Raw genomic sequence first — 24,244 nt, forward strand, 5'->3', positions numbered from 1 at the left:
CTGCAATTCAATAATTCAGAAATATATTCATGAACATTAATTTTTGTTCCATGGCCCATAATAACACATTGTTCATTAAATCTGATCTCTTTCCTTGAAGCTCCAGCATTGCAGTGAGGTTTCCTGTCAGTGATATTTAGAAACTGTTGAATACAAGGTTCTCACTGAATGGAAACAGAATCTAAGTGACTGCATGGCTGTTTATGTGCAGATCTAGATTTAGAAACAATGATTCAGAAAACATGACTACTCCATACAAATATGGGAAACAAACAAGGAACCTAATGCTTTCACTAGCCTTAGAGGGTCATTCAGTTTTTGTAAAAATATTTGTGAACTGTCCAGGGCCAATAAAAAGCTCCCACTCCAATCTCAGACAGGCAATCAGCACTCTGGCCTTAATCGCCAGACATGCCATACCTCTTGCAGCTCCTTCTGAGAATCTTCAAGTTTTAGCTTCCATCTGCTCTCTTCTTCTTCTACACTGCGCTGCAGCTGCTGTAAAATTCCCTCCTGCAGACAAAAGGATTTCAAGATGTCTCAGTAAGAGTAGTGAATAACCAGCAAAAAATATGCAGAATAGTAGTGGAGGGGAAGGGAGTATGTGTGTACCGTTTCGGCAAGGACAGACTTGTACTTTTCACACTCCTGCTGCAGGACAGTATGCACCTCTTCTGCCTCCTTTAACCTCTGCTCCATTTCCTGTGAAGGAAATGGGGTTTAAAATTTATTCCATACTGAAAGTTCTTCTTTCTGATTACATAGTCCCTAGTAAATATAGATGAGAAAATTCCCTTACCTGTTAACTTCCTTTCCATTAGTTCTGCTATACCAGTCCAAGCAACACTTGTGGGTTTGTTCCCCACTATTCAGCAGGAGGTGGCAGAAAACACAATTTTCCCAGCGTGACACTACTTAGGAGTGATGCAGTTCTGGAAAAATCCAGGAAACCACTATCAAAGCACCAGAATCAGACCCAACATCCTTCACTCTTTTTTTTTTAATTAAATAGTGTGACCTGAGAAGCAAATCCTCTTGGTCTTCAGGCCACCCCCCCCCCCCAAACAGAACAGAATGGTAAGAAGGACAGATTCCTAACTAAACACATTCAGACAGCACTTAAGGGACAAATTGCAACATCACTATAACTGAAAAGGCCCTGCTTCTTGGGTGGATCCTGGACTGGTGTAACAAGACTGATGGAAAAGAAATTAACAGGGAAGGGAAATTTCTCCTTCCATGTCATTCAGCCACAGCGGTCCAAGAAACACTTATGAAAAGTACCAAAGCTCTACTAAGCAAGGGCCACCTTGAGAACACCAGCTCTGAAGGCCATATCCTCTTTGGCCAAACGTCCATCCTATAATGTTTAACAAAAGTAAGCAGGGAAGACCAAGTGGCCACCCAGCAAATGTCTGCAGGAGTGACCACATGTACTTCCACCCAAGACAACTGTACGCACTCAGTGTGCACTTGGAGGCTCTCGGGAGGCTTCCTGCTAGCTACGAAGGAAACAATTGCCTCTTTGATCCAGCGAGTCAGAGTGGCCTTGGAATCAGTTTCTCCTCTACATGGTCCACCAAATAAGATGACTTTCACAAGTCTGACAGGTTGTTCATTAGTCACTTCCAAATAATGAATGAGCAACCAGCAGACATCCAAATATTTCAAAAATCTGAATTCCTTCTTGTACTCGTCAAGAAAAAGCTGAAGGAAAACTTCCTAATTGATATGAAAAAAAGGACTTGATCTTTGGGAGAAAGGAAGGCACTGGCTGAAAAACGATCACATTCAAGCAAATCAAGAGAATAGGTTCATGGCAGCAAAGGGTTGAAGCTCCAATATCAGTCTAGTGGAGCAAATGGCTACCAAAAAGACTGCCTTCACAGTGAGATCCTTGAGAGTAACATGCTTCAAGAGCTCAAATGGGAGCACTGCTAGCACCTTCAGCACCAGTGTAAGATCTCATTGAGGAAAAAAAATGATGGAAAGGCGGACACAACCTCAACACCATGGAAAAAACGAGCAACATCAGCGTATGCTGGCACCAACACACCATTCAGACAACCTCTAACATCTCCACTTTTACGGAATTCAATGACAAATACTTATCCAGGCCCCTCTGGAAGAAGGCTAGGATACAAGGAATCTCAGATCTTCAGGGATGACTGACTTTCCTCATAGAAATTTTCAAAGCAGCACCAAACTCTGATGTAGGCCAGAGAAGTGGACATCTTTCTAGACTTCAAGTGCATGGATATCACAGAGGTGGAGTGTAAGAAAGTTTAGTGGTGCAGGGACCTGTCTGCTATGAGACACCACTAATTGTCCTCCCACCTTACTTCACAATCCTAAGTCAGAAGGAGTGTGTATTCTCCTCAGAAACAGACTTATCAGATTTGGTAGGATATAGCATTTAAAAAAACAATTCCTGTCTCTAACACCTTGGCCACTAAGCACCAGTTTTCCTAAAGAAAGTTTAGTATCATGGGTGGTAAACATGCCATAAACCTTAGTCTGCTTAATATTAATACTTATAGAAACAAAGAAATGAAAGCAGAAGACGACCAATAGGCCCATCCTGTCTGCCCAGCAAGCTTTCACACTTATTTTCTCATACTTATCTGTTACTCAGACGCTGAGTTCAGGGCCCTTATTGGTAGCTTTTTGATTCTAATTTCCTTCCACCCACGCTATTGATACAGAGAGCGGTGTTGGAGCTGTATCAAAGTTAAGTATAAGGCTTAATGTTTAAGGGTAGTAACCATTGTATCGAGCAAGTTATCCCGATGTTTGTATACTCATACTGCTCAGATCAATGCCTTGTTAGATGTTGGCTGGATGTAAATCATATTTCTTCATTCCCCCCGCTGCTGAAGCAGTGAGCTGTGCTGGATATGCATTCAAAGTGAAGTATCAGGCTTAATTTGTTAGGGGTAGTAACCGTCGCAATAAAGCAAGCTACTCCCACGCTTATTTGTTTACCCAGACTGTGCAATTCAGTCCTTGTTGGTATTATCTTGTCTTCATTCCCCCTGCTATTGAAGGGGGAATGACTACCTTATTTATCCTGGACCCAACTTCAGGTGATCTCCTCTGTTTACCTCTGAAGCAGACTCTGGCTGGAGAGCTGGAGAATATGGGCAGGTGAGAAAACGACTTTGGGACGGGTTCTGGCACAGCTACCATCTGGGAAGGAGACTAGCTTTTAGCTCTGGTGCTTGCTGGGCTGTGTGGGCTTGCTCTCGCCCCTCACCATCTGACTCCATGTCACTCTCCACATCTGAGCAGGGTGTTTTTCTCCTGTCTCCCGCCCAGGGTCTCTTGGCCACACCTAGTCTTCTCCCTCAATAGCAGGGGTTGCTGGTCTGGTTCTATCCGTTTTTGGGCGCCACAAAATAGACTGAGTAATGTCCAGTCCTTGCTCTGAGGTGGGTACTAGGGACACACCTGCACCTGCACCAGCTGTAACTACAGAATGGTCTCAAAAACTGCCTGCTGCTTGATCGGGAAGGAACAGGGAAAAATCATAAAGGAATCGGGAACCGGATGCCGCAAGTCCAGAGAATACCTGAAGCGGTTTATATCCAGCACCCACTGATTGGAGGTTAATTGTGCCCATGCTTGGTAAAATCTCTGCAGGCGGCTGCCTACAGGAGTCACCAGTGAGTCACTGCGGTGCTCTTCCTGACCCAGAGGCAGAACTGAAGTCTGATTGTGGCCTACAGATACCACAAAAGGACTGGCCTCTGGAGGAAGTGACGTTACCTCCAAAGATGGCTGCCTAACTGTGGAATTCCCGACCCAAAATCGCAATCATTTGCCATCCTGACGCATTGTCTTGTACATTCTGTGCCGATGCATGCGAGCATGAGTTTGAGCTCAGAAATATCACAATTGAAAAAAAAAACAAAAACCCCTGATTTTAAAAAATTCTCCTTCACGAGCCAGGAAGCATCCTAGGACTTCAGCTGCAGAGAAGAGGACGACATGGCTGTTGATGAATGTGAGTCAGACTTGGTGGAGGGCGTGATCTGCCCCAAAGATAGGGGAACCTGTCTTCACAGGCTGATTTCCGACGGTGGACATGTCGCATATTAAACTCAGATTGGCATCATGTTTTCTGAGCTGCGGAGTGAGGTTGCAGACTTAAGGAAGTTTTATAAAGTCTAAGTCAGCTATTGTGAAACCATTGGCCTCTATGTTTAACTTCCTTAGAGAAGGGGGCCATCTGGCGACGGGAGAAAATGTGGCAGGCATCACTATCTTGGCAAACAGTGGGCATGATCCCACACTTTGTGGATGGTACAGACCCATTTCCCTTATAAACTTGGATCTTAAGATCTTAAAAGTATTGGCTACTCACTTGGGGTTTATTGCCCCTCTACTTCGCCATGGGGACCAGCCGGGCTCTGTTCCTGGTAGGCTTGCCATGGACAATGTGTGAAGGGTACTGAATATTAGTTGGTGGGTACAACATTAACATTCCAGCAGCTTTTTTGGCAGTAGATGCTGAGAAAGCTTTTGACCAGGTACATTGTGCTTATCTCTTCCAAGTATTTAAGTTTGGGTTGGGGTCCTTTTTGACTTGGGATAAAGCACTTTATGATCACCCGAAAGCCTGTGTTAGGGTAAATGGGGGGTATTCGGAATTGTTTGGGGTGGGCAGACACACCAGACAGGGCTGCCTACTGTCTCCCCTTTTGCTTCCACCATCTCTGGAACATTTTGCGAAGAAAATTAGGAGTTCTGAGGTTTCAATGGGGTGCACATCTCAGGGAAATCGTATAAAATAACTATTTGCTGATCTGTTTACCTTGACCGACCCTGAAAAATCCCTTTTAGCTCTCCTTGAGGATATGAGGTGTTTTGGCTCTGGGTTTAAAGTCAACAAAGACAAATCCGAGATTTTAAACTTATCTTTGATAGTGATCTGGTTAAGCAGTTATGTCAGTTGCTCCCCTTTAAATGGGCACCTAGATGTGTGAAATACCTGGGGATCCGTTTGGGGGTCAGATCTGTCAATATTGTTAGACTTAAATTAAGTTCCCCTGTTTAAAGCGATTTTTCAGGATTTGGAGATGGGATCATCTCTTTCTTTCTTGATCTGGTAGACTTTGTTATCAAGATGAATGTCCTTCTACACCTATGCTATTTTTTTCAAACTTTTCCAGTGGCTATCCCTTCACAGGTACTAAGAGATTGGCAGAAAGCATTATTGCGCTTTATCTGGAAGAGAAGGCTACATAGGGTTGCAAGAGCCGTATTGTATAGACCTAAAAGCCAGGGTGGGTTGGGAGTCCCAAACTTGGAATTTTACTATGCTGCTTCCCAGTTGAGAACGATCTGGGAATGGCATTACAGAAGCAAGAGTAAGGTTTTGATAGACTTGAAGCAAGATATATTTGGGCTGCTGCCCAAATATATCTTGTGTGGCGGTCAGGGAAATCAGGGATGGACTGTAGTAGGGGTTCTCCTTTTACTTCGCATTCCTTGAGAATTTGGTGTAGGTACCGTACGCAGTTAGTGGGGGATAAAGGAAAATTAGTTTCTTACCTGATAATTTTCGTTCCTGTAGTACCAAGGATCAGTCCAGGACACCTGGGTTGTGACCCCGCACCAGTAGATGGAGACAGATTAAAACTTGTGGGCGGAGCCATATATGCTCCTGTGCCAGTCACAGCCCCTCAGTCATACGTAATGTCAAAGTAGACAAAAAACAGAACAACTAAACTAAATAACTAACCTTAACAGGGAGCCATTCAAGGACCCCAAACCGGAACAGAACCCCAAAACGAGGGAGCAAAGCAATAACCGGAATAGTTAACAAAAGAGATGAGCGGACTCTCCGATTCTTCACAACAGCACGGGCGGGATCCTGGACTGATCCTTGGTACTACAGGAACGAAAATTATCAGGTAAGAAACTAATTTTCCTTTCCCTGTACGTACCAGGATCAGTCCAGGACACCTGGGATGTACCAGAGCTAAATTACCGAGGGTGGGAAGCAGAGAGTCCCGCTCGGAGTACCCTCTCTCCAAAACCCCCGGAATCCGTAGCCTGAACATCCAACCGATAGTGTCTAATGAAGGTATGTAAGGACTTCCAGGTAGCTGCCCTACAAATCTCTTGAGGCGAAACCTGAGAAGATTCCGCCCAAGACGCAGCATGAGCTCTTGTCGAATGAGCCTTAAGACCGTTCGGAATAGGCTTTCCTCGTAACACGTACGCTGAGCCGATGGCCTCTTTAAGCCACCGTGCGATTGTCGTCCTGGAAGCCGGACCTCCTTTCTTTGGGCCCGAGAATAGAACAAAGAGATGATCCGACACCCGGAAAGGGTTAGTGACTTCTAGATAACGGAGGAGAACCCTCCGCACATCCAACTTCCGCAATTCTTTCCATTGCGGGTCCGAATATTCAGCACCTGCGAAAGCAGGAAGCTCAATAGACTGGTTCAAATGAAACGGTGACACCACTTTTGGCAAAAAAGACGGAACCGTCCGCAGGGAAACTCCCGTATCTGAAATCCGCAGGAATGGCTCCCGACAAGACAAAGCCTGTAATTCCGAGACTCTCCGAGCCGAGGTAATCGCAACCAGGAAAACGGTCTTTAAAGTAAGATCCTTAATAGTAGACCGTTTTAAGGGTTCGAACGGAGCCGTAGACAAAGAAGAAAGGACCCAATTAAGATTCCAGGAGGAACATGGATGATGTAGTGGTGGACGAAGATGTTTAGCCCCCCGAAGAAAACGAGAGACATCAGGATGCAGGGCCAGAAAGGAACCGCGAACCTTACCCCGCAGACAACCAATCGCCGCCACTTGTACACGAAGGGTACTACAAGAAAGCCCTTTGGCTAGACCGGCCTGAAGAAAAGCCAGAATATCAGAGACGGAAGCGGAAATGGGATCTAGCCCTCGGCTGATACACCACTCCTCAAAAACTACCCAGACACGTACATAAGCCAAGGACGTAGACTGCTTTCTGGACCGCAGTAACGTGGCTACCACCGCATCTGAATAGCCTTTTTTCTTTAGACGTTGCCTCTCAAAAGCCATGCCGCGAGACAGAAGTGATCCGCATCTTCCAAACAAACGGGGCCCTGACGAAGAAGCCCCGGAAACCCCTGTAGCCGAAGGGGAGCATCCACCGACAGCTGAACGAGATCCGCAAACCAAGGGCGCCGTGGCCACTCCGGCGCTATCATGATCACGTTGGACGGGTGCAACTCTATGCGCCTTAAGATCTTGCCTATCATTGGCCACGGAGGAAATACGTACAACAACACGTTGGTTGGCCAAGGAAGAACCAGTGCATCGACGCCCTCGGCACCTCGCTCCCGACGTCGACTGTAAAACCGAGGAGCCTTCGCGTTGTGCCACGTGGCCATCAGGTCCATGTGGGGCAGCCCCCACCGATCGCAAATGAGATGAAAGGCATCTTCCGTCAGCTCCCATTCTCCGGGGTCGAGGTGGTGTCGACTGAGGAAGTCCGCCTGAACATTGTCGACCCCGGCTATGTGAGATGCTGCTATGGAGTTGAGATGGCACTCTGCCCAACTCATCAGAAGCTTTGCCTCTTCCGCCACAAGTGGACTTCTTGTCCCTCCTTGGCGATTGATGTATGATACTGTTGTTGCATTGTCCGACAACACACGGACCGCCTTCCCTTGTACCAACGGGAGGAAGGCCTGCAGAGCCAGGCGCACCGCTCTGGTTTCCAGACGGTTGATGGACCACTGCGACTGGACGGAGGACCATCGGCCCTGTACCGACTTGTCTAGGCAGACCGCTCCCCAACCGGAGAGACTGGCATCCGTCGTCACCACTGTCCAGTCGGGGACCAACAGAGACACTCCGCAAGAGAGATGGCCCGGATCGAGCCACCAGTGAAGACTCTCCCGCGCCTGAGTCGTGAGTGGAAGTGGTAGGTGGAACTCTTCTGATACCGGCTTCCATCGGGAGAGCAACGCAAATTGTAATGGTCGCAGATGAGCAAAAGCCCAAGGAACCAACGCCAGTGTGGATGCCATAGATCCCAGAACCGTCAGATAATCGCGAACCAGCGGCAGCTGAAGACTTAATAATCGACGTACTTGACACTGAAGCTTGCGTGCACGATCCGTGGACAGAAAAACCTTGCCCTGCTTTGTGTCGAAAAGAGCTCCCAGGTATTCCAAGGACTGGGTAGGAACAAGCTGACTCTTGTTGAGATTGACAACCCAACCTAAGGTCTGCAACAACTGGAGGACTCTGGCCACCGCCTGACGGCAACGGGTCTCGGACTTGGCCCGAATCAGCCAATCGTCCAAATAGGGGTGTACCAGGAACCCCTCTCGTCGAAGATGAGCCGCCACTACTACCATTACCTTTGTAAATGTTCGCGGAGCTGTGGCGAGGCCGAAGGGAAGAGCCCGAAATTGGTAGTGTCTGCCCAAGATGCAAAATCTGAGGAACCTCTGGAAAGACGGCTGAATTCCGACGTGGAGGTACGCCTCCGTGAGATCTAAAGAGGCCATGAATTCGCCTGGACGAACTGAGGCAATTACTGACCGAATTGTTTCCATCTTGAAGTGTGGAATGCGCAGACATTTGTTTACCCCTTTGAGATCCAAAATTGGCCGGAACGTGCCGTCCTTCTTTGGCACGATGAAGTAGATGGAATAACGACCTGCGTCTTGCTGATCGGGAGGTACGGGGACGATTGCTCCTAAGTCCTCCAGACGCCTGAGAGTGCTGAGCACTGCTATGGTCTTTTTTGGGCACTTGCAGGGCGACATCAGGAACTTGTCCGTTGGAGTCCGTACAAAATCTAACGCGTAACCGTGCCTTATTACATTGAGGACCCACTGATCGGATGTTATTTTGGTCCATTCCTTGAAAAATGAAGTCAACCTCGCCCCTACGCTTGGAACGGAGGTTCTTGGTTGCCTTAAGGAATGGACCCGCCGTATCTCATTGAGAGGCTTTGGGACCCGTGCCGGACGGGGTGCCTCCCTGTCTGCCGTAACGTTTCCCACGAAAGGACTGTGGCCATGAAGAGGCCCGGGAAGAAGTCGAGCGATAAGAAGGAGCCGAGGACCTCTGAGGACGAGATCTCTTGTTACCTCGAAACCGGGACCTGGACGGATAGGAGGATCGGGCTCTGGACCTGTCTTCTGGGAGTTTAAAAGCTCTGTTCTCTCCAAGAGAAAGCATGAGATCATCCAACTCTTTGCCGAATAACAACTTCCCCTTGAAGGGCAGGGCTCCAAGGTGAGCCTTGGAGGATCCATCCGCCGACCAATTGCGAAGCCAAAGTAAGCGACGCGCCGAGACTGCAGAGACCATGGATCTTGCTGAAGTACGTAGTAGGTCATAGAGAGCATCCGCACTATAAGCAATGGCAGCCTCTAGGCGATCCGCCTGCGTGGCCTCTTCAGGAGAAAGACCTGCATTCGCCTGTAGAACTTGGGCCCAGCGCAAACTAGCCCGCATGGCATAGTTGCTACAAATGGCAGCCCGGACTCCCAACGCTGAGACCTCGAAGATCTTTTTGAGCTGCACCTCAAGCTTCCTGTCCTGTATGTCTCTAAGGGCTGTGGCCCCAGTGACTGGAATCGTGGAACGTTTAGTTACCGCCGACACCGCTGAATCCACCTTTGGAAGCCGAAGAAGTTCCAGTGCGTCTTCTGGCAAAGGGTAGAGCTTATCCATTGCCTTAGATACCTTCAGACCTAGTTCAGGAGTATCCCACTCCCGAAACAAAATGTCAGACGCCGAGAAATGGAATGGGAAGGCTACCGCTGGACCAGTGAGTCCTAGCAGGACCGGGTCCATAGTTGCTCCGGGGCGCGAGACTGTCGGTGGGGCTTCAACCCCTAACTCGCTGAGGATTGCCGGGATAAGCGGGGACAGCTCGTCCCTTCGGAAAAGGCGTACCACCTTTGGGTCGTCCCCATCACCGGCTTGCGAAGGTTTGCTCAGCCCTGTTTGGGCAGAACTGTCCCCTGACGCGCCATCGGCCCCCATCAGGGGCTCGTCGGGCGGATCTACCTCATCTTGTGAGGTGGACTCTGATTCTGTATCCTGCGGGATACCTCTTGGTGTCCGAGATCCTGTCGCAGGGTCATCCCGAGATTTTTTCTTCCTTGGAGTATCCTTTTTAGAGTGTCCATGAAGTTCCTTGCGCCTGCGGCCCTTATATTTTAAAACTTTTCGCAGCAGGAGGGCAAAATCCGCCGAAAAAGACGACCCCGAATCTGAGGAGTCCGATTCCTCGCCAGCCTCATCCGGGGACTCAGCCCCCCCAGCGGAAGCCCCCCCCGAAGGCCGTTGTTGAGGAGATAACTCGGGAGGCGCGGCAGAAACCCCTGCAGGTTCCTGCACAACTTCGTGAACTGATGCCAAGATGGCCGCCGCTCCTGCACTAAGCGGGAAGGAGTCAGCTGGCGCGATAGAAGCGGCGAGAGTGCACGACGGCGACCGCACCGACTGGGAACGGACCCCCCTACCTGACTTAGAGGGTCCCTCCCCGCCCGGGACGCATGCAGAACAAATTCCCTCACGAGAGAGCCGCGCGCGCGCAGAGCCGCAAGCGCGGCAAGTTGAGCCTCTAGGCATTCTCGCGGCCGCGGCGGGAAAAACGTGAGGAAAAAATGAAAAATAAAATTAAAGATTGAATGCCGAAAAAAAGAACTCCCCTCCCCTTGCCAAACCGAGGACCTTTTCTCCCCCCCCCGGCGAAGAAGAAACGGAGAGCCGGCACAAACAAAAGAATTTAAAAACACTTTTTTTTTTTTTTTTTTTTTTTTTTTTTTTTAAATCAAACCTGCCGCTGTCCAAGGTCCTGGGGTTCCTGCTCCTGTTGGGGGTGAGTGAACCGGGCTCCCCGGTGTCACCCCCGACGCTGCTGCTTTAGTAGTTCGGGTCCTCGACCCTCAGCAGCGGCCTCAACCAGGGGGGGATGGTCCTCTCAGAACTTTCCCACCCCCCTGGGAGGCAGGACAGACAGCTTCTTTAAACTACTCTAAGCAGAAGTAGAATCAAAAACTACCAACTGAGCTTAAAATAACCAAAATAAGTAAAATAACCCTGACTCAAAACTAAGTATCAGTCCTCAGGGCACCCAGAGGCTGTGACTACACCTGCACCACCTACTGGAGACAGAGTAAGACTAAGAGGGGCTGTGACTGGCACAGGAGCATATGTAGCTCCGCCCACAAGTTTTAATCTGTCTCCATCTACTGGTGCGGGGTCACAACCCAGGTGTCCTGGACTGATCCTGGTACGTACAGGGAAGAGATATTGGCATGCTATGTCTTTTCTGTACACTAAAGATTTTCCGTCAGGGGACTCTGCTGCAGTGGTTTACTGGAAGGGATTAGGTATTGAGAGACAAACATATGGGGTGCTGGGTCCATTATTCCTTTTAATGTTCTGCGCCAGTCTTTCCCCTTAGAGGAGAAAGATAGGCTCCCCTATTTGCAAATAACCTCCTTTATCGGGTCTAAGAGGATTGTTGTGGATCTTTGCAGCTGCAAATCTATGTTTGAAGTATACTGCTCTAGGGCGGATAAAGTTGAAAAGATGATTTCCAAAATTCATGATTTACTACTTGGGGATTTTGATATCAAACCAAAACATGTTCTGCTATGAGAGAACGATTTCTCTGAAGAAACAAAGATTGCTGAGTGTGATATGTGCTCTGTATCTTCTTTGATTTTGGAAAGCGGTTATAAACTATTGTATAAATGATATCTCACTACAGCTAAATTAGCTAAAATGTATCAGGGGAACTCTGCTCTCTGTTGGAGTAATTGTGGGGAATGTGGTAATTTCTTCCATATATGGTGGACCTGTCCTAAGGTTTCAGAGTATTGAGATATGGTATTAGAGCTTGTTACTGAAATAACCAATATCAGTGTCAAAATCCCCTAAGCTACTTTTGGTTTCTGTAGACTTTCTTAATATAAATTATATAGGCGCCTTACCTGGCATATTATTGTGGGGGCATGTCGTGAACTTGTTGCCTAGTGGAGAAAAATAGAGGTCCCATAGAAAATACATTTGGAGACTAGGCTGACTCGTCTTTTTACTATGCATAAACTGCATACTTACATGATGACAGTGCAAGGTTTGAAGCTACCTGGAGCTCTTATGTCTTGGCAACAACCCATAGATTTAAGCTAGTGGGATTTAGACAGTGGGTCTTTATGTGCTGAGTAACTTCTTGAGTGGGTTCCTGCTCCTGAGGGAAGTAGGATTGCGAGGAGAGTGACGTTGAGAGGGGATGTAGACTTGAGGGTGAAACCAAATGTTTGAAAAGTCATCTGGCAGTTGGAAATAAGCTATGCTGGTTTGAGGATTTGTGGGAGTGTTTACTCACTCTTTTTAGGCTACTCTGAGGGATCTCTGAGGAATCTGTTTCTTTAAACTATTTATTGTGCTTATATGATGATTATCTCTCAATTCCTTGTACTGCACGAGATGGCTTGTTGATGAGTTTTGTATATGCCAATATTGTCAAATAGGAAATTAAAAAAAAAAATAAAAAAATTAAGGACTGGCCTCTGCCCTTGGTGGACTGAAAACATAGGGCAAACAGGAATAAGTCTGATTTTCCAGCCTATAACATCTAGAATTCTGGTACTGGGCTCAACATCTACCTGCTCTATAAAATGAACGCCCCTTGTCCTCCAGGAGGCACTGTGGCTTTGGATCTCCCAAATTCTTTACCAACTAGTGCAAATCCTCTCCAAACAATAGCTTACCCTTGAATGGAAGCTTACCTAAGCTCATCTTGGACTAAAAATCTGCTGCCCAGTTGCATAGCCAAAGGAGCCTCCGAACTGCAACTGACAGGGCCATGAAACGGGAAGAACTGTGGAGCAGATCATACAGTCTACCAAAAAAGTTGCAGTTGACGCCATACGGACCGCCTCCTCATGCTCCGGGAGCTGTTGGATCCAATGCAGGAGTGTCTGCATCAACCGGGCAAAAGAGATAGAAATGTCAATCGACATAGCCGCTGAAGTGAACAGATGCTTTAACGGAAGCTCCATCTTTCTATCCTGAGGATCCTTCAAAGATATACTTCCCTCCACAGGGATGGTGGCATGCCTTGTCACTGCTGTAACTAAAGCATCCACTGTAGGAGACAAAAAACTGCTGAAGATTTATCTGTGAAAGAGGATACAACTTCTACAACAGCTTCACTCCTCTGAGCGCAAACTTCGGCACTTCTCATTCAGCCAGCATCATCTGTTCAACTTCAGGATGAAGAGGAAAAGCTTGAGTCACTTTAGAGACTCTCTTAATAATGGGGTCCCAGACTGGGGCCTCTCCTGTATCCTCAACACGAAGACAGATGACCACTTGGTCAGACACCCAATCTCATCCTGATGAAAGACTAACGACTGAATCCTCCTCTGGACTAGGTGGGAGCTCACCCTCTTCCAGGGAAGCAGAACTCTCCATATCCAGCTGTCCCTCAGACCCCTCCTGGACATCCTCCCAAGGTGTTCCCAGGGCTTCAAGAGCACCCCTAGCCCTTTTAGAGAGGATTTCCAAGGCCAAAGACTGAGGAGGGTCCTCCTTAGATTTAAAGTAGTCCAATGATGTGATGGCTTCCATAGGCCTCTCACAGCGCAAAATGCCTGGTGTAAGAAGTGGAACTCCAGAGAAACGTTCCCCGAGCTCCCCTGAAGCACAGAAACTAGCGGGCCCAACATAAGAGTCACAGGATCCAAGTGTGGTGGAATGTTATCCCCCCCCCCAAAACTGCCAACTCGGGTGGGGAGGAAGCTGGGCACAAGAGGACTGCGAACATTATGGCGGCCTCCTGGTTTGTTCCCATCAAGGCCCAATCAGAACTGTCTGCATCTTCCCCAGCTTACTGTGTCCGTCCAGAGGAAGGAGGAGGCATCTTCACCAGAGCCCATCCATGAGATCTCCCTCAGAATTTCTCCCAAATCGCTCACAGACTAAGCACAGTGTCTCTCTCTCTGCTGCTGGTCAACACCACAAGCACCACACCTACGGTCTCATTCCAATCTCTACATATGCGCACAGGTTAAGTGCAGACCCTGCTCTGATGCAGTACATCCAAACCACATGAGCCACACATGCTGTACTTCCAGTGTCCATTACTGTGCATGCACCCATCTGGATAATTTCAGCAACTCAGCCCCCCACTGCTACTCACACTGTTCAGGAGTTGTGCTGTACAGTCCCATCTGATACTTCTCTCCTGAAGCGTTGCCTTGTGGAGCTTCAGGAGAGAAGCATCGGAGGAAAGAGAGAGAAAGGGTGCAGAGGGGAGGTGAGCCCAGAGGAATTGCCAGTGCAGGCACAAAGACAACTCTAGGGTGCTTTTTTTGTTTTTTCAAGTTAGTCTTCCCTCTTTCAAGATCTACCTAATCCCCCCAGGACCGGGAGCTGATAAACTGGACTCACTCTGCTGGCTGGAGTCAATAGTCTGGCCCGGGTCTGACAGGACTAAAGATCCAACAACGAGCTGCTGCATCACCAGGTCCTATCTGCTGAAGCAGAAAATACTGCAGAGCTGCTGGAGCAGAAATTTCTGCAGAGCTGCACAACCCCTATTTTCCCATTAAAAGCATTATGACTTCCCTTTGTGTCATTTACATTCTATTCCTGAGAATATGCCAGTGCGGACAGGATAGAAGGTAAGGTTTGTCTTTTTGTGGATGATACTAAGATCTGCAACAGAGTGGACATGCCAGAAGGATTGGAGAGAATGAGACGGGATTTAAAGAAGCTGGAAAAGTGGTCGAAGATATGGCAGCAGAGATTCAATGCCAAGAAGTGCAGAGCCCTGCATATGGGGTGTGGAAATCTTATGGGGATTTGATGGGGGGGTGAAGGGCTGATGTGCACAGAGCAGAAGAGAGACCTTTGGGTGATAGTGTCTAACGATCTAAAGTTGGCAAAACAATATGACAAGGCGATAGCTAAAGCCAGAAAAATGCTGGGCTGTATAAAGAGAGGAATATCTAGTAAGAGAAAGGAAGTGATGATCCCCTTGTACAGGGCCTTGCTGAAGCCTCACCTGGAGTACTGTGTTCAGTTCTGGAAACTGTATCTCCAAAGGGACAGAGACAGAATGGAGGCGGTCCAGAGAAGGGTGACCAAAAAATTGGAAGGTCTTCATAAAATGACTTACGAGGAGAGATTGAAAAATCTAAATATGTATACCCTGGAGGAGAGGAGGAGCAGGGGTGATACGATACAGACTTTCAGGTACTTGAAAGGTTTCAATGATCCATGGTCAACAACAAACTTTTTCCGTTGGAAATAAATCAGTAGAACTAGGGGTCACGATTCGAAACTCCAGGGAGGAAGACTCAGAACCAATGTCAGGAAGTATTTCTTCACAGAGAGGGTGGTGGATGCCTGGAATGCCCTTCCGGAGGAAGTGGTGAAGACAAACTGTGAAGGATTTCAAAGGGGCATGGGATAAACACTGTGGATCCATAAAGGATAGAGGATGGGAATGAAGAGAAGAGCCATGGAGGTGGCTTGCTGGAATGGAGGCTACTACCTGGTGATTAAGGAAAATTGGTTCTTACCTGCTAATTTTCGTTCCTGTAGTACCATGGATCAGTCCAGACCCTGGGTTATGTCACCAATCCAGCAGAGGGAGGCACAGAAAACATTCTATTGACTCTGACGTATACCCTGGATCACCACCTGCAATCAGTATTGAGCAGTATCAAAGCAGAAATTTAACTATGAACATATTAAACTAGCTATCTAAATAGGAGAACGAATTTCCAACTCACAAATCCTAAATGGAAGCAGAATTCCCCCAAAAAATCTTGGGAATAAACAAGAAAATATTAAGAAAAATAGACAGCATGAAAGGCGAATTAATCACCCAAACAGTGAACAAGCAGACTCTCCGAAAAGACAAATATAATTCACAGACATAAAGGGTGGGCGTCTGGACTGATCCATGGTACTACAGGAACGAAAATTAGCAGGTAAGAACCAATTTTCCTTTCCCTGTACTTACCTGGATCAGTCCAGACCCTGGGATGTACCAGAGCTGATTCAGTTAGGGTGGGACCCAGAGAGTCCCACTCGGAGAACACTCTCTCCGAAGGCTGCTGAACTTGGAGTGTGAACATCCAAGCGGTAATGACGAGCAAAAGTATGCAACGACTTCCAAGTCGCTGCTTTACAAATCTCCTGAGGAGAAACTGACATTCTGCCCAAGAGGTAGCCTGTGACCTAGTAGAATGAGCTCTCAACCCTTCAGGAAGGTCACGACAAGCTAGAAGATAAGCTGAACGAATTGTCTCTTTTAACCAACGAGCAATCGTAGCCTTCGAAACCTTATGACCTTTGCGAGGGTCACTCCACAAAACAAACAAAGGATCGAAAATTGTAACTTCAAGATAACGCAACAGAGCTCGTCATACATCCAATTTTTTAAGATCCCTAGAGGAAGGATCCAAACGATCTAAAGATGGAAAAGCCGGAAGCTATATGGACCGATTTAAATGGAAAGAAGATACTACCTTAGGTAAAAAAAGATGGTTCAGTCAGTAATGAAATTCCTGTATCAGAAATTCTAAGAAAAGGCTCTCTGTAAGACAAGGCCTGCAACTCTGAAATTCTACAAGCTGAAGAAATGGCCACAAGAAACACCACCTTCAATGTGAGATCCTTCAAAGTCGCATGATTGAGGGGTTCAAAGGGAGCCGAACACAGAGCCTTAAGAACCAAATTAAAACTCCAAGCAGGACAAAGATTCCGAAATGGAGGACGTAGATGTTGTGCACCTTTGAGAAAATGCGCTACATCCAGATGCGCAGCCAAGGATAATCCCTGAACCTTACCACGAAAACATCCAAGCGCTGCTACTTGTACCCGTAAGGAACTACAGGATAAATCCTTGGCTAGACAGTTTTGTAAAAAAGATAAAATATCGGATACCGAAGAGTGAACTGGATCTACTTGATGCTCATTACACCAAGATTCAAAAACCTTCCACACCCTTGCATAAGCCAAAGATGTAGAAGGTTTTCTAGAACGCAATAAAGTAGTCACTACAGCATCTGAATAACCTTTATTCTTTAACCGATGCCTCTCAAAAGCCATGCCGCTAGAGAGAAGCATTCGACCTCTTCCAAACAAATTGGACCCTGAGACAGAAGGCAGGGAATATCTTGAAATCGAAGGGGACCGTCCAGTGCTAGTCTGACCAGGTCTGCGAACCACAGATGGCGTGGCCACTCCGGAGCCACTAAGACAACGTCGACTTGTTGAACTTCTATCCAATGCAGAACCTTGCCGATTAGAGGCGAGGGAGGGAATACATAGAAAAGAACATCCCTTGGCCAAGGAAGTACCAGAGCATCTACTCCTTCCGCTCCTCTTTCCCTCCTGCGGCTGAAGAACAGAGGGGCTTTGGCATTCTGAAATGTGGCAATGAGATCCATTGCCGGAGTGGACCATCTGTTGCATATCATTTGATAGGCTTCCTCGCACAGTTCCCACTCGCCTGGGTCGAGATGATGCCAACTGAGAAAGGCGGCTTGAATGTTGTCCACCCCGGCAATGTGTGAGGCTGTGATGCTGAGCAGATGTTGCTCCGCCCAGGCGATCAGCTGTTGTGCTTCCTGAGCTACCAAGAAGCTTCGGGTTCCTCCCTGACTGTTGATGTACGCTACAGTGGTCGCATTGTCGGAAAGAACCCGAACAGACTTCCCGCAAAGGAGTGGTTGAAGAGCGATTAAGGCTAAACGAACTGCTCTGGTCTCAAAGATTGATCGACCACTGCGCTTCCTCTTCGGACCACTGACCCTGAACAGATGTATTCTGACATACTGCTCCCCAGCCTGAAAGACTGGCGTCGGTAGTGACCACAGTCCATTCCGGAATCTCTAGAGGTACACCTCGTTGCAGATTTGCTGTCTGTAACCACCAATCTAGGCTGGAACGAGCCGTCTCTGTAAGAGGAAGGGGAAGGTGGTATAGTTCCGAAACCGGATTCCAGCGTGAAAGCAATGCAAACCGAAGTTGTCTCATGTGCGCAAAGGCCCAGGGAACCAACTCCAGAGTAGAGGTCATTGAACCTAAAACTATCAAGTAATCCCGCACACAAGGAATAGGAATAGACTGTAAGTCTCAAATTTGTGATTGAACCTTGAGAAGGTGATGCTCCGGAAGGAACACTATCCCTTGACAAGTGTCGAACCGTGCACCCAAAAACTCCAGAGATTGGGAAGGTAATAGGTGACTCTTGTTGTCTTCGTTGATCACCAAGCCTAGAGACTTCAAAAGGCTGATTACCCTGTTGATTGTATAATAACAAAGATTCCGACTTCGCTCGAATCAACCAGTCGTCCAGGTACAGATGTACAAACAGGCCCTCCTTCCTGAGTTGAGCGGCTACCACAACCATTATTTTGGTAAATGTTCTGGGAGCTGTGGCTAATCCGAACGGGAGAGCCCTGAATTGATAATGTTGCCCTAGAATGCAAAACCTGAGAAACTTCTGATGATCGGATCGAATGCCGATATGAAGATAAGCTTCGGTGAGGTCGAGAGATGCTAGAAATTCTCCTCTGTGAACCCAAGCTATGACAGACTGAAGAGTCTCCATCCGGAACTTTGGAATCCTTAAACAACGGTTGACCCTCTTGAGATCGAGAATGGGACGAAAGGTTCCTTCCTTTTTGGGAACAACAAAGAAAATTGAATAACGACCTTTCCCATGTTGGAACTGGAATATAGCTCCTAGGTCGCTTAAACGCTGTAGCGAGTCTTGGATTATGAGACGCTTTTGTTGGGAAGAACATGGTGAAATTAGGAACAGGTGGTGAAGTCGCCGAACAAAATCTAAAGCGCAACCTTGATTTATCACTGATAGAACCCATTGATCCAACATATATCTGGCCCATTCTCCGTAAAACAGAGACAGCCTGCCCCCTATGACGGGAACTGGAGAAAGGACCGGCCTTATCTCATTGGACAGACTTTGTGCCTCCTGAGACTTGGGAAGTTCCAGGTCTACCAAAGCGGCAGCCACAAAAGGACTGAGACCAATTCTGTTGTCTACCTGAAGACTGTTTAGCTGGAGGAGCCGACGGACGAGAAGAACGAAATCTTCTGTTAGATGAAAACGAAAGCGAGATGAAAAAGAGCTTCTAGGCCTAGGACGGTCCTCTGGCAATTTGTGAATCTTATTTTCCCCTAGGGACAAAATTAAATCTTCTAATTCCTTACCAAATAATTTTCCCTTAAAGGGTAAAGCCCCTAATTGAGCTTTGGAGGATGCGTCTGCAGACCAATTCCTCAACCAGAGAAGTCTGCGAGCCGATACAGAAGCAACGATAGAGCGAGCCGAGGTCCTAATGAGATCATATAAAGCATCTGCACTATAAGCAAATGTAGCTTCCAGTCTACCAGCCTGATCAACTTCTTCAGAGGGGGAAGAATTGTTTTGTAAAGCCTGGACCCATCTTAGTCCAGCTCGCAAAGCCAAGCTACTACACATGGCCACCCGCACACCAAGAGCAGAAACCTCAAAATTTGCTTAAGCTGAACCTCAAGCTTACGATTTTGAAGATCTTTAAGAGCCATAGCCCCAGTTACTGGAATAGTTGTTTTCTTAGTGACTGCTGAAACAGTGGCATCCACCTTAGGAAATTTTAAAATTTCCAAAGCTTCCTCAGGTAATGAATACAATTTTTCAATGGCTCGTACTACCTTAAGCCCCAACTCAGGAGTATCCCACTCCTGGTACATAAGGTCAGAGAGAGAAAGATGAAAAGGAAATGATGTCGTGGGACCTCTAAGGCCAAGCAACACTGGGTCAACGTCACCCATCTGAGAATCCTTTACTGGAACCTAGAGACTCAGTTCCAGTAAAATAGCTGGAATTAAGGGACTAAGTTCCTCTCTTCTAAACTGGCGGACTACTTTGGGGTTATCCCATCCGCAACATGAGGGTCTGAACTAATACTCCAAGCAGGGTCTTCATTTAAAACCCCCTCCGGCAAGGACTTGTCCGGGATAGGTAAAGAGCCATGCTCAGAATCATCTGAAAAAGAAAAAATTGTCTGATCTGGACCCTGACAAAGGGGACGCTTCAGAGCTGACCCCACTCCCAAATCCGTGGGACTAGCCCTTTTTGAGGAACGTGGCCTTAATCTCTGTTCAGCGAGAGACTCTTATGTCTCTTATGAAATTTCTTAGATTTGTAAGCTTTGCGAAGAAAACGAAGAAAATCCCCTGAAAAGGCAGAAGAGGAAGAAGAATCTGAAATCTCCTCCAGGCTTTCAGCCGATAAATATGACCCTATTTCGCGCGGCTTGTCCCCCCCCCAGGGATCGCCGGCTGCGGCGACAGCGGAGGCGGGTCAGAAGAACCCTGAATAGCTTGTTGTGTCACCACCGTCAGAGTAGACAGGAGTGCCTCATTTCCCACACTGCAGCTAAGAGTCCGGGGCAGGAGAGCAGCTGGGCCGAGGTTTTGGGGCTGCGCGAAGTGGCCGAGTCCCTTTTTTTTTTTTTTTTTTTTTTTTAAATCGGCAAACTTGATGAGCCTTCCCCCCCGGGGAGACAGGATGAACAGAGACTCTCCCTGGAGAGACACACGCGCGCATCTCCACAAGCGTGGCAGGCCGCGCCTCGCGGCATTATAAAGAAAAAACGGCGCAAAATAAAAGGTATGAAATAAACTAAAAGCTAAAAAACCTCTGCGAAAAACAAAAAACAAAGGCACGGGCCCACCGAACACCAAAAGGTAAGTAAACAACAATTCAGCTGTCAAGAATTATTATTTTTTTTTTTTTTACCTGACCGAAATGCCGCGGCCCCCAGGAGCTGCTCCAAGTAGGGTGAGTGAGCCGGGCCCCCGGTATCACCCCTGCCAGGCGTGGTTGCTGGGTACAAAACCTCCCCAACTCCAGCAGCCTCAAAAACCAGGAGGGATAGTCCTCCCAGGACTTGGCAACCTCCCGGGAGGCAGTGAAACAGCTGTGAAGAAAAATAAAACTTTTTTTTTTTTAATAACTTAAATGAAAAGAACAGGCTCTCTTCAAAAGAAGAAGAAAGCCTGCAAAAAATTAACTCCTAAACTACCTGACTAAAAATAAACTACCACAGACTGCAGGGGTTAGGGACGTCCACCTCTGCTGGGAGACAGAGAAATACTGATAGACTGCAGGTGGTGCTCCAGGGTATATGTCAGTCATTAGAATGTTTTCTCTGTCTCCCTCTGCTGGATTGGTGACATAACCCAGGGTCTGGACTGATCCAGGTACATACAGGGAACTACCCTTATTCAATAAGCCTTCGCATGGTTAATGCAACTCCAACATTGTTCTCTGCTTCAATGGCAAGGGGAAATGTGGAAAAGAGGATTTGCATTCAGACAACCACCAATAAGGACCGAACTTCATAGTCTGGGTAAACAAATAAATATGGGGGTAGCTTGCTTATTACGGTGGTTACTACCCTAAACCAATTAAGCCTGATCCATCACTTTGAATGCATATTCAGCATTGCTCTCTGCTTCAACGGCAGGGATAAATGTGGAAGAGAGGATTTACATTCAGACAACATCCAACAAGGCATCGATCTGTGCAGTCTGAGTAAACAAGCATCAGGATAACTTGCTTGATGCGGCGGTTACTACCCTTAACCATTAAGCCTTATGCTCACCTTTGATGCAACTCAACATTAGTCTCTGCATCAATGGCAGGAAATTTGAATCAAACAGTTACCAACAAGGGCCCTGAACTTGGTGGTTGGTGAAACAGATAAGTATGGGAAAATAAGTGTGGGAGCTTGCTGGGCAGACTGGATGGGCTGATTGGTCTTTTTCTGCGTCATTTCTGTTAGCATTCTGAAAACTATTTAGTCACTCCCCCCACCATAAAATAGGGTTATTGCTATGGTGAATCCCATCAGAACTCTATGGGAAAGTTTCTTTGAAAGAACAGGGGGTGAAACCATAAGAGGGAAACTTATTCCAAAAAGTGTAAACATACTAGAATGAATAAAAGAAAGATATAAAGCAGTACACACCACATTAAAATCTTATCCATTTCTTATGCACGTCACAGCCGGACTTTGCTACTTTTACTGACCTTCACCTCCGCAGACCTTGCACTCTCATTCAACTCCACTTGTGCCAACTTCTCAAACTCCCGTGTCCACTCACTATGCCTCTGTAAAAAACAGGGATAAATTATATATAAGTTGTGTGTACATTTACATACACATGCAAGCACAAAGACCACATGAACAAACTAACATACACCGAATCCAAATGCTAACTTTCAAAGAAGAGGGAAAATCCCCTGCCACAGGTTACCAGAGCACAGTCCAAAATAAAACATGCTGTGTTAAAGTGGACCGAGGGTATCACAGGGAACAAACTATAATTCAGTGATCTTGGTGGTATCCTTATTGTAAATGCTGCTTCATTTAAAAATCACTTGACCCTGTGCCTGTGTTCCTAAACTGTATTTAATTTACATTAGTTCTTTCCTCCGTTCAGTTTACAAATTTTCATGCAGTGCAGATCTCATACTGGTGGCTATGAGCACGTTCCTGAAGTATTACACTGAAAAGCTCAATGGGGCAGAATTAGGATAAAGGTGCTACATACATCCAAATTATCTATTGGCTCAGGACTTTTTTTTGCCATTTATAATCTTTGCCACCTGCAGCAAAAAAACACACAGAAAGGACAAAAAAAAAAGTTACACAAAGTATTTATATAAAAAAAAAAAATTAAGGGGACAACCTGGAAGTCTGAGGAAGGAAATCAAATCTGCAAACCGCTTATAGCGTTGCTAGCTGAGCTGTGCAAAATATGGCTACCAAAGCAAGTCTAATGAACCTTTAGCATGTTTGTGAATATTTGAGAAATCTGGAGATGTCACTGGCCAAAACTTACCACTGCTTCTGTAGTACTTTTGTCGGTTTGTACATTAAACTGCACTATAACATTGGACAGCATTCAAAATGATTTCCTAATCATGTGAAACTTTGCAAGATAATGATGTAGTAAAAGCTGTGCTGAATGCTGACAATGCTTCTTCACCTGGAGTCTGAAACTGTATCCCAAGGGTGGCCAACTCCGATCCCTCAAGAACCATAGACTGGTCTGGTTTTCAAGATATCCACAATAAATAAGCATGAGATATCTGCATACAACTGAGGCAGTGCATGCAACTCTTTCATATGCATGTTCATAAGAACACAAGATATGCCATACTGGGTCAGATCAAGGGTCCCTCAGGCCCAGTATACTGTTTCTAATAGCAGCCAATCCACGTCACAAGTACATGGCAAGTATCCAAATATTAAACAGATCCCACGCTACCAATGCCGAAACAATCACTGGCTATTCTCTATTGATTATGGACTTCTCCTCCAGGAACTTATCCAAACCTTTTTTTAAACCCAGCTACACTAACCTCCTTTATGTCCTCTGGCAATGAATTACAAAGCTTAACTGTGCATTAAGTGAAAAAGAGTTCTCTGATTAGTTTTAAAATGTGCTACTTTCTAGCTTCATGGAATGCTCCCTAGTCCTTGTATTATCCAAAAGAGTAAATCATTTCACATTTACCCAAGTCCTTTCATGATTTTGTAGACTTCTATCAAATCCCCTCAGCCGTCTTCTCCAAGCTGAACAGTCCTAATCTATTTAGCCTTTCCATCCCTTTATCGCTTTGGTCACCCTTCTCTGTACTTTCTCCAGTGCAACTATATCTTTGAGATGCAGCGACCAGAATTGCACACAGTATTCAAGATGCAATCTAACCATGGAACGATACAGAGGCATAATGACATCCTTCATTTTGCCATTCCCTTCCTACTAATCCCTAACATTGTTTGCTTTTTTGACTGCCAAAGAACACTGAGCTGACGATTTCAATATAACATCAACTAATACGCCCAGATCTTTTTCCTGGGTGGTAACCCATAATATAAAACCTAACCATCGGGCCGATACAGTAAAACCTGCGGGAGAGCCGGCACTCCGAGGCGAGCGCCCACTCTCCCGAGGCGAGCGCCCACTCTCCCGAGGCGAGCGCCCACTCTCCCGAGGCGAGCGCCCACTCTCCCGAGGCGAGCGCCCACTCTCCCGAGGCGGGCGCACACAGGCCACTCTCCCATGTGCACGATTTAGTATGCAAATGAGGGCCTGCGGTAAAAAGAGGCGCTAGGGACACTAGCGCGTCCCTAGTGCCTCTTTTTTTGACAGGAGC

The 24,244-nt window shown here is 46.8% G+C and overlaps 1 protein-coding gene across 7 annotated transcripts in view; it reads right to left on the reverse strand.

The window, feature by feature from the left end:
* The window catches only part of KTN1 (kinectin 1), a 342,484-nt gene that overhangs the window by 52,399 nt on the left and 265,841 nt on the right, over positions 1-24,244 (reverse strand). For all 7 annotated transcript variants that reach the window (XM_029598255.1, XM_029598256.1, XM_029598257.1 and 4 more), the window contains 3 exons: positions 22,109-22,189; positions 613-702; positions 421-513 (listed from right to left, as the gene is read on the reverse strand). In XM_029598255.1, coding sequence (XP_029454115.1) covers positions 421-513; positions 613-702; positions 22,109-22,189 — 264 coding nt within the window. The remainder of the gene's footprint in view (positions 1-420; positions 514-612; positions 703-22,108; positions 22,190-24,244) is intronic.

Source organism: Rhinatrema bivittatum, chromosome 4, assembly GCF_901001135.1.
Source record: "Rhinatrema bivittatum chromosome 4, aRhiBiv1.1, whole genome shotgun sequence".
NCBI classification, from domain to species: domain Eukaryota; kingdom Metazoa; phylum Chordata; class Amphibia; order Gymnophiona; family Rhinatrematidae; genus Rhinatrema; species Rhinatrema bivittatum.